This window comes from Opisthorchis viverrini (assembly GCF_000715545.1).
Source record: "Opisthorchis viverrini unplaced genomic scaffold opera_v5_396, whole genome shotgun sequence".
NCBI classification, from domain to species: domain Eukaryota; kingdom Metazoa; phylum Platyhelminthes; class Trematoda; order Opisthorchiida; family Opisthorchiidae; genus Opisthorchis; species Opisthorchis viverrini.
The window spans coordinates 378,302-389,208 of record NW_008752055.1 but is presented as its reverse complement, the minus strand read 5'-3'; the positions used below and the strand labels follow the sequence as shown (position 1 = coordinate 389,208).

Sequence of the window (10,907 nt, the reverse complement as noted above, 5' to 3'; positions counted from 1 at the left end):
CTGTTCTGGCTTAATTATTCCGGTGGGTCCACACCAAAGGGAGGCACTGGACTCGAGTTTCGCTCTTATTAGAGCTCATCAGCAGTGCATATCCAATGGCCGTGCCGGGATTTGAACCCCGGCCATCTGACACGCGCGGCGAGCGTGTAACCGCTACTCCACCAACGCACGTTGGACGCATCTGAATTATCACGTCTGAACAGGCGGACGTGTTCACACTAGAGCGATGTGATTGGCGTGCCCGACTCATCGAACGACGACCCAGTGACTGTCCTGGTTGTGACGGTCGATTGACCCAGTCTTCATTGAGTCAAGTTAGATGGCTTTGACAAAGCTCAAAGCATTGCTTCTTTCACTCGACTCCATTCATACTCCACGCAATCTTCACCATCTACATGACCGTGCAATTCCTGTAGCTTTTTAGCCAGATCAGCTTGATACAATTGAGCTAATGAAACTTGTCGACGTTGTTGGACAGAACTGCTCTCCTTTGGCACGTTTAATGCTGACGGAAATCGAAGTGCTAAACGGGCCTGCACGACAGCATGATCAGAGTCAAGATGCGTACTCCAGAAGGGGCGACAGTTCTCAAGTAAGACTGTCCATCGGTAACTGATAGCCATATGATCCAATTGAGTCCACGACTGACTTGTGGTAGGTGGCCTCCAAGTAACTCGATGTGAGCGTCTGTGATGGCATTTCGTATTGGACAGGAACAGACGGTGATCCGTGCAGAACTGAAAAAGCCGCTCCCCATTATCCGTACGATCAGCGTCGACTTCAAATCGGTCACCTAAATGTGCTTCTTCCTGACTTACTCATCCAAATTGGGCATTCATACCACCCTCCAGGATTACTACATTCGTCCTTCTTACTGACCGGGGTAGTCGTGACAGATCTTGACAAAACTCTTTCTCCTCAGTCTCAGGTCTGCAGGCTGTTAGGGCGTATGTTGATACGGCAAATAAATACCGTTTGCCGCATCGACCTGCGTTGTTGATTGCGCAAACACGACTGTTTGCTGGGATCTAGTCCATTAAGGCGCTTACAGCCTTGGGACTGAGTTCAACTCCCACACCGTAGATACCACGAGCCATTGAGCCAGGATCACTGGATGCCCGAAGAATGAAATGTGGAACAGCTGACCTCATCCTAAGCGGCTTTAGGAGAATGACCGAACTGAGGTCTTGTGTGCGTGTTTCGGAGACACAGCATTCATCGACAGATAGGGGAAGTAAGTTTTCATCTACAGCTATCTGTTGCCCAATGTGACATAGAGCACGGACATTAAAAGCGGCAAAATGGATCAGATCTGTTTGAGTTAGTGAGTCAGTATTTGGCTTCTTATTCCGGACAATAACCTGGACACGAAACAGTGGCTAAGATACTGGCAGATGGGTACTGAATGGTACTGAATAACCAGATGAATGGAAAGGAGTTGTGGAAGAAGGTCGGTTTGTGAAGAGTTTCTCCTTGTCCAAACCGAAGAATGGGGTGGGATTTAGGTGCCCCACCCTAAGGCTTGGACTCAAAAGTCTGACCCACAAGCCAGTTGGAGGATGTCGGGTTTTGTTCGGGAACTCCGCTGCTATCCTCTGACTCATAAGTCTGGACAACAAGCGTCTTTTCGAAGAACCTTCCTCGGAGCCAGTGACTCAATATTCTGACCCACTTGGCTGTAGGCGACCGTCTTGGGTAGATGATGCAGAGAGCGTTGCATTACTGTCTCATTCCTAAAGCAGCTACCCACAACAGGTGCCTTTTGAGCAGCACCAGACTGTTTTCAAAGTTAATACGACCATGTTGAATGATGCACCGGCGGTTACGGTCGACCGTTAGGCGATTTGAGTTGGTGGTTTTTGTTGAACTTATCTAAAGCGTCCTTCCTCGGGGGAGGGCGGTATCGACACTTCCATAAATGGGGATATGCAGTGCATATTGCGTTGAGTATAGCGTTGTTAATCACAGTTTTAAAATACGATAATTTGTACTTTCTTCTTTTGGTCTCTTGAAGGCATATCTCAAGTCTACTGGAAATATCAGACCGACCTTACTCAGGTATATAAGACGATTTTTAGAAGAAAGTTTTCTTCTCACACGAAGAAAGGGCCAGTCCAGATGTTACAATGGTTAGAGACTAAGTTTGAATTGATTACATTCTCTAGTTCGTGATTTGATATCCCTTACTTACTTACAACTAAACATCTACCAACTCACGGGCTTCATAAGGACTTATCCTAGTTTTTAGCATATGAAATTCTCCGTTTGGAGGGCGAACCAATCGTGGATGCAATGTATCGTTCTTTCAATACTTCGGATTTTTGGCGCTGCTCCTTCTTTTATAGCATACGGAGGAATACGCACTTAATATTTGGACTCTTAAAGGCCGGTTTTGAACTTTGGATTGTGGTCCCTTCTTCCAATTTGCATCAACCCCTGTCATCATCATCATCATCATCGATAGCATGACATCAATGTTCAACACCGAGGTGCCTATACTTCCAGACACTCACCCAAGCGATCTGGATAGGAACTGACAACAAGAACGCCACTGACANTGTCTCCAACCAGGCACAGTGAGGATCACGCGGTCCCCATCCTGGAAGGCGAGTAGCACCGACAGCACCCAAGCGTTTCGTGATCTCCTTCATACTCTTCTGCCAACTCAAGGGTTGGCCACCTCTCTGTTTACGCCACTCTGAGTTGGGCATGGAAAACAGTACTCTCTTCGGCAAACGATGGTTCGGCATGCGTAACACATGTCCCAACCAACGCAGCTCCTGGGGCTGGACACATTCTTCAATGTAAATACCCGTTGCACAGCCGAAGACGCGCTTTCTAACTGCCTCGTTACGAATTCGCCGACACCAACCCACCATGAGCTATGGTTACGAGACAGCGATTGTCGAATACCAAAAGATGTCTCAGTTCCGCTGCTCGAATAGGCCAAGTCTCACAGCCATGCAACAAAACAGCCCTGTCATATTCTCAACAGGTGGAACAAGGGTTCAATAGTTTCGAGTTTCGGAACTGTAATCCTGGTGTGTATGAGTTTGAGGGGAAAACGTTAGCCTACGGGTCTCAGGTTGTGATGTGGCGTTTCAGTAATACTTGTCCTTAGTACAGAACGTTGGGCATCGTCAGATTTAAGAACGAGTTTTTATACTACTGATCCAGATGGGAGTAGGGGAGATAAACTTTATAATCGAATAAGGGTGAAATGACAGCGTCGCCTCAGCGAACAAGTGTCGTACAATTTCGCGGATAACGGGAAAATTCACCCACACATGGGGATGTGAGTGATAACTAACCAATATATAGTTAGACAACTGCAGGTCTCCTCGCTCCTATCTGTCCTGCCGGGCAACGGACGTGAATCGGGCGATGTATTACGCATATGTGAGAAGGAATTCGAAACATGAGTATAGTACTTTCATTCTTTGGTGCGGGCTAATCGGAATGAGGGCTCCTGGAGAGAAGGCATCCAGCCGAAGTATTCATTTTGGTTTGGTGACTTTTGCGCCGCTGACATACACACACCATTTGGTTTGGACTGCACCAAACTCACTTTACCAAGGAGGGGCGAGATAGCCTAAGCGGATTTACTGACCAGAAGGTCCGTGGTTCGACCCCGACCCTTGCCTCTCGACTTCTCCTGTCTAGGCTTGCGTTTTGCCGACCGGAAGGTCCGTGGTTCGACCCTGACTCTTGCCTCTCGACTTCCCCTGTCTAGGCTTGGGCAACCTGACCGTATCCAAGTCCTCGTGCTTCCTTCGGGTGGCATGGCAGCTAGGCACCGAAAGGGTGCTACAGCTTAACGATTTACTAAGGCTACTTACGAGATCGTTCGCCCCAAATGAAATTAGAATTTCATGAGTCTTGAACGAGGGCTGCTTCGCAATGTTCAATGGGAAATCTAAGTTCATTGTTTCGAGGGTTAGTTGCGAAGCCATCTGTGATTCATACTAACACAAAATCACACAGTCAACATCAGGTTTGCCATTTTGAATGAAATTCAACAAAGTGGAACGAGTGTAGAACGAGTTACAGCCATTAACATATTCGGCGTTTAGGTTCTACATTTCTTTTACCCCCATTCGCCCCAAAAACAGGTTTGAATTCTCATACCGCCAGCATCCCGGATGATGACAGGCGCTCCAGCTCAACTGCCTTGAACCAAGCGAAGGAGGTAGGCCAGACGCAATGATAAAATTTATAGTTTATACGGGAGCATACACTTGTCCATTGTGATATCGTATTGATTTCTTTTTGTGTGTGCATTTTTCAGTCAGCCTCGCAACAATTTCCGAAGAAGTTTCGTCCTGCTGCGGCCGAGAGTATGGCGACCAGAATGGCAAGTTTTTCGAGCAAACTTAAGGGTGAGCGATACTCATGTCCGTCTCCAGTCAGATTGTTGTTTTTCTGAGGTCTGTACAGATTGGGTTTGTGATTTAACCTGGATATTCGACTGCTTGCCTATTTACTCAATACGAAGCCCTAGTCTCGTTGTTGCCATCCTCATTGACAATAAAACCAACGTTGACGCTGAGGCATCAGTATTGAGGAAGCTAAACTTAACTTGACTGTTCAACTCAGCCGTTCACTGGATCGCGAGGCTTGTCTTTTTTCTCATACGCNGTGTATACCAAAGTACCAGTCCACCACAATCATTATGAGGTGCCTTCACCCCTGACCGAACACTCGGCTTATGTGGGCAGAAACGAAAATGCCGACATCAGTTGGCCCCCATGTTTTGCAGTTTCCAAACAAAAACATGGCTGGAAGACGGACCAGATCAGCGGTCCATAAACCTTCCATAATCTTCTTTGTGTCCTTCTGAAGAACATATTTTCTTCTCCGGGGAAGATATGGAGAACATCACTGATCTAGGTAGACGATGAGTCGGTACGATTATCGTATTGTTGACCTGTTACTGTATGCTTTCAAGGACTAGAAAAGTTGTTAGGCAACTACGCACCCACTACTTTTGTTGAGGCCATTCATATTTTTTTCGGCTTCTTCCATACGAAGTAGATCAACTACTCAAATAGTATGTAAGAGCTCCCAAAACCTCCACTAGGTCTTTCCGAATTCCGAGGATAAGTTCAAGCAATGCATTTGGAGAGCACATTCAAAAGCGTGACTTTGCACGTTGAGGCACAATGCGCGTGTCAAAAGTGCGTACGGTGTTTGTTGGACTATACGATACAGATTATGCCTATTTTCGCTTCTGAAGATTAGGGTGGCAAAGTCTGTACTGCGGTTGTCAAGAGGTACAGCATGAACACGGAAAATTTGCGGATCTTACTGTGTTGGCCGTAGTACTCCATCCGTGACAAAACTGAACAGAAATGAAGAGACACCAAATTCTCCAGAGAGGTTTTCTAGATAGATTTCGTTACAATTTCGCACGCCCAGAGAAATGTGAATTTCGGGACGGTCTTAAGCTCATGAAATTCTGAGGCATACCCTCTTCAAGTGCATTCTGAAGGACAGGCCAGTCGATGGAATCAAACCTACGCTTGAAGTCAAGGGACCCGATGATTGTGGGTTGTTTGGACCTACTGTGTGTGAACATATAGTCCAGTCCTAGTCCCGCCTGCCGCTCGCGGATCAGCATTTCACCTACCACCGTGGCGCTAGTGAAAGGAATAAGGCATTCGCTGCGGAGTTATTAGAAGGTGCCAACTGACCGGTTACAGACTTTTGGACAGGGAAGCAAAACTCTCCTTTGCATCTTATTTACAAAAACTGGACATCGATCTTCTCCTGAACGCATCTTCTTGAAGTGTCCTGGATATTCATTTACTCCAATCATTCATCGCTCAAATCCAAGCAAATCTGACAAAGCGGCTCCACAAATTCAGCAACAGATCTCTCCTTTTCAAGAGACGCAAAGCGAAATTCCACGAACAACACATACTACTCGCATGCCTCAGTAGTATCACCGTTACAATAGTAGTGTGGAAGCAACAGAAGCCCGGTATTCGCGTACACTCAGTTTTAACCTGCATCCGGTGACACATGGGGCTAGGATGAGGTTCATGCCACTCTCCGTTTCCGCATCCCCAAGAAAGCCCGATCGAATTAGAGGGAGGCAGGTGGTTCAGTTGTTCTGTAGATCGAAGTTTGTCTTCGTTAGTCAGTCTGCGATAAGATTTTTGGTATCTCGGATGGCATTGGTGGTTTGGCTCCATTGCTATCAAAGATGGCGAATGAGATATATCTGTTTGGTATTAGGCCTCGCTAAATCTGACTCCTGCGGTGCCTTCTCGGTTAGCTTTTACGCAAACAGAATTCACATTTCCGCCCGATCCAAGACTGTGGTGGAACATTTCTGCAACACTGTGCCATTCTGGTGGTGAAGTCATATCAAGTGTGCTGAGGAACACCGGGTGATTTTTAGAGATTTCATTCTCCCTCGAATGATCAACTGCTCACCTTCACAGGTTATGTTGACTGGACCGTATACTTCGAATGCGTGAGGACCGCTTGCCTCACAGAGCCCTGTTTGCCGAGCCTCCCATCGGATGGAGACGCAATCCAACATGACATGACAACGAAGCGTGAAAGCCCTTACCAGTCAACTCAGCCGTGTTAGTAACTGCCATCGCCTCGGATGTGGGCTGCGGGTATTAGTTCACAGATGGTGGTAGCCATAATACAAATCAGAAGGTATATGTGCACTAACAGAAATTTTTAGTATGGTGGACAGTGTAGGGTGCGTATAAAAATAAATACAATGTGAAATGGGAGCAAGTCAAAAAAGGGAACTTATCGGATGTGGGAGTCCCTTGGTGAAAGTCCGGACGGCGGTAACGTGTTTTCTCCGCAGTTTGGCTACTACACGTGTTCCATGATTGTCCGTGGACTTGGAGTGCTTGGGCTGACCCCTTGCTCCCTGCGTGCGCGCGAGTCTGTGTTGACTGGTTTCGGTTTCCCTTTATGTAGGTCCCAGTGCGTATGCGTGGGCGCGTCGGCACATGAGTGGTTGTTACGCTGACTAGGCGGTGCAGACAATCGATGTCCGATGAGTCAGCTTAATGCGACGTGTTTGTGCGCATGAGAAAAAAGACAAGCCTCGCGATCCAGTGAGCGACTGTGAGTTGAACAGTCAAGTATGTGGGTGACTGGGTCGCTACACGGGACAAGACAAACCAATGTACAGTGATTCTGATGGGTTTGTAGCTCAGTCACTGGCAGCCTTGCATCAAACTTCCCGCTCCCTCTCATAGAGGACACACGATTTCATTTATCGTCAGCACACAAATATGCCGTTGCGTTCAACGCGTTGCTCTCCTTCTCCTCTTCACGGTAAAAGAAACTCTTGTAGCTGACGTCACTACACTTCGGTGCAGAGGTTTTACCTGAAAAAAAACTGAGTGACTGATTGCCGACATCTTCGAGAAGAAACCGGCCTGAGGCTACCGCTGTCTTCATTGTTCTTTCTCACAGTTACACTTTAAACAATCAACTCTACTCAGGCTGCTAACTGTTTTTTCCAGTTCTACGCATTCGGTAGAGATAACGACATGCTAATTGCGCTCCTCCTGCCATATACACCCTTGTATCATGCACAACCAAGAGTATCGTGCTTGTAGTTGCCGGAAAACTGGTTTGTGATGGAAAATCACTTGCTTCAAAGAACTGAGTAGCAGTGAATACAGTGATCAGCAGACCTGCTTCAAGCAGTGTGGACCGTTTTAATTTTGATAAGTTTAACCTCACTATCACATGCCCTCGATGATCATGTGTGCAAACGTGTGCTCTGATGCACGGAGGTTGCGTGCAATCAATCAATAGCCATATGAGGTAATGAGGTGTATCAAATCAGATACTACCTAGTACACCTGAAATGAATTGCGACATCCGTCCGTTCTGTTCTCTGTGCTGGGTTTTTGCTCCCGAATAGAATAAAACACATGATGTCTCTCCTACTGAGCACTGTACCTCTTCGTCTTCATTCCAGTTATAGTCTACAAGAAGTTATCACTTTCTACTGGCGTTCCTCATTAGTAGATCCTGTGTCCGTCTTGTTACAGTCATAGTTAGGTCGCAATTGGATTCATACAACGGTCAGTTCAGCCTTTATTCAGCAATGTTCACCCTCTAGGTCGGGTTATGAATAACGATCCTGGCCTTTAGCTATTGGCGTTACGAGAAGTGGTCACCAACCGATGGCAACGACTGTCATGCTGTCATCTTGTATCCGGATCGTACAACTGAGTGTTTGAAAGTGTAGACACCTCACAGTAGTGGCAATGCCTTGATGCTGGGCCCCGTTTTTCCTAAGAGCAATCCGAAACTTCCCGGATGCTATTCTTGCTGTAACGCCTATGGTCAGCTCTATCGAAGCTGCTCACAATATGGTCAGAGATAAGACAGACAGTGAATACAGAATCAACCGTTCGGTAGATGTTCGTATTTATCGAGTGAGCAGAAGGGGGAAATAGGAACAAACAAAGACTAGAAACGGTAGTGTGAGGCTGCGAAAATTCCAAAACAAAGATGCATATTTCGTGCTAACTCACTGGCTTCTTGGTGCTTCACTTCCCCGGCTTGGCGAACAGATCAACTGCCATCAACCAACGACTAAGGTATACCTAGAGATGCGGCAGTCTGGTGGTCCCTGACTTATCAGATAAGCTTTTGATTGAACTCCAGACAGATTTTTAGTTTGGAAGCTGGAAGTTCGACTTTTTAACAGGTGACGGTTTGTAAGTCACCTATTTAGTTTATTCGCGCAGTTTGTCTACTCTAACGCTTGCATCCTTGTAAGTACATAACTGATTTACTAGGAAAGCGGAGTTTGTACTTCATTTGAGAATGTATAGGATAAGGGTTTTTTGGCTGACAAATCACTTCTGTGTCATGCACATGACTTTACAGGTGTATCTGCCAATGGGATGAATCGAGGCGCTCTGGACACAAGCGATAACTGACTGACGGTTGGGTCCAAACACTGCCGCCTAAAGACGCCCTCTGCTTTACTGCAGTAACCGACTGGGCCACATATTTTGTACTTAGGTCACCTGTTACGAGTTACTCAGGACATCGTCGGCTCTGTCATAATCAGCTTTAACACAAGTTGTAGGTAGCACAAAAGTTGAACCTGCACCAGCTTACTTTGTTTAAAGTACATACCCTGGATGGTATGGATCCACTGAAGGATTTTGCCTCGGACATTTCTTATCAGGCAGTGAGTTCCAGGCAGCCCACAAAGAACGGGAAGCCTTGAGTCTTCAGTATAACATATCTTACTTAGAACGGGTGCTGAATACCATTGAAATTTCTGTGGGACTTATCTAAGGCTGGCCAGTTCTATGAGATCACACAGCATTTGACTTGAGGAAGCAGATGTTGGTGATTTAGAGCTGTCGTGCATGTAGCTGTGACCACTTACTAACGTGTTATTACCATCCCACTGGTGCATGTTGAACGCAAGTGAATCCTCGCACTGCTCAACTTACAGACGTGTTCTCCTGCTCATGCTTGGTCGTGCAGCTACATCCAGTATGTGTTGGTGGTGAACGCCCCCCGTCGTCATCCGATGTTCAACTACGTTGACGTCCAAACGTAAGCGCTTTCGATACTCTTCAGTAGGAGCAAAACTCCAGTGTGGTTCCTCCCTCGTTAGGCTCGGACTAACCGGGATCCTCACTCGCTTTCGGTTGCGCTCCTCTGGCTGTTTTTTCTATGATTGGTGCTGTTTTGACCGCCAAGTCTCTGCTTGGGTGGTTGTCCATTGCTAGTCGCCCCATTGCGGTTCGTTCGATAACGTCTGTGAGAGTATGCGATAACTGTGCCTGTACTCACTGTCGGTTCACTGTATCTGCTTACACCCCAACAGAGTGTATCAGTCCTAATCTTGAATAAAGTTTTACAACACCCTATGTGCCTTGTTACAATGGTCCAAGAGCTCAAATATTGTCAAAGATTTAAACGCGCGACTGGATGGACTTAGCGGTGCTATTAAAACGAGCGTGAGTGGAAATGAACACTTCTGTGGTTAGGTTATGAAAGATGAACTGAGTTGTAGTCACCCCCTCTCTGTGCTCCTGATTCAATGTTGTTTGTATAATGATGGGTAACTTGTTCGGACGATCACTAATGTTTTGATTAGGCTAGAGTTTGTCTCTTCTCATGCTGTATTCAACCCGTAACTGGCAGGATTTTATCACAGTCACGTGACGACCTTCTCTACGCCTTCTACAGGATGATGGAAGCTGAAACTCACTGAAATGTCATTTCTTGTATTCGGGTATGAGAAGGGTTTCGGAATTCACGAGGTTTGTTGTGCAATACATGTGTGTCAGAAAGCGTAGCGAGTGAATTCCGATTGCAACATTGCATGTTTTTTTGAAGGAATTGCTTTCCGGGTTTCTACAGGATGATGGAAGCTGAAACTCACTGAAATGTCATTTCTTGTATTCGGGTATGAGAAGGGTTTCGGAATTCACGAGGTTTGTTGTGCAATACATGTGTGTCAGAAAGCGTAGCGAGTGAATTCCGATTGCAACATTGCATGTTTTTTTTGAAGGAATTGTCTTTCCGGGTTTGCTTACCACCTCTCTCCAGTGAATATCAGAGGCTCACAGTTTTTGTTTACTGTTGGAATCTAGACAGGCTGAAGGGGCACCTACTGGTTAAAGTCAACCAAAGCTTTTGCGACTCATCAGTTCAGATGTTCACGAGGATAGGCTGTTGGATTCTATAGTACCACCGCGGTTTCATTTCCCTACCTCACTATCGGACGTATTCCTCGAAGACATCAAGCACCCAACGTGATTGAATACTGCCGTTATCTGGTCATTAGACAGCTCTTGAGTTACGGATCTACCTGAAACAAGCTATTCAGTCATGTTAGACTCGAATACACACCTATCCCCCTTCGGCTAGTAGTCGAA

The 10,907-nt window shown here is 46.4% G+C and overlaps 1 protein-coding gene across 1 annotated transcript in view; it reads left to right on the top strand.

The window, feature by feature from the left end:
• T265_10711 (hypothetical protein) overlaps nucleotides 1-10,907 on the top strand; it is a gene marked incomplete at both ends in the record, with an annotated part of 54,951 nt that overhangs the window by 26,651 nt on the left and 17,393 nt on the right. The window contains 2 exons of the mRNA XM_009177166.1: nucleotides 4,113-4,189; nucleotides 4,289-4,379. Coding sequence (XP_009175430.1) covers nucleotides 4,113-4,189; nucleotides 4,289-4,379 — 168 coding nt within the window. The remainder of the gene's footprint in view (nucleotides 1-4,112; nucleotides 4,190-4,288; nucleotides 4,380-10,907) is intronic.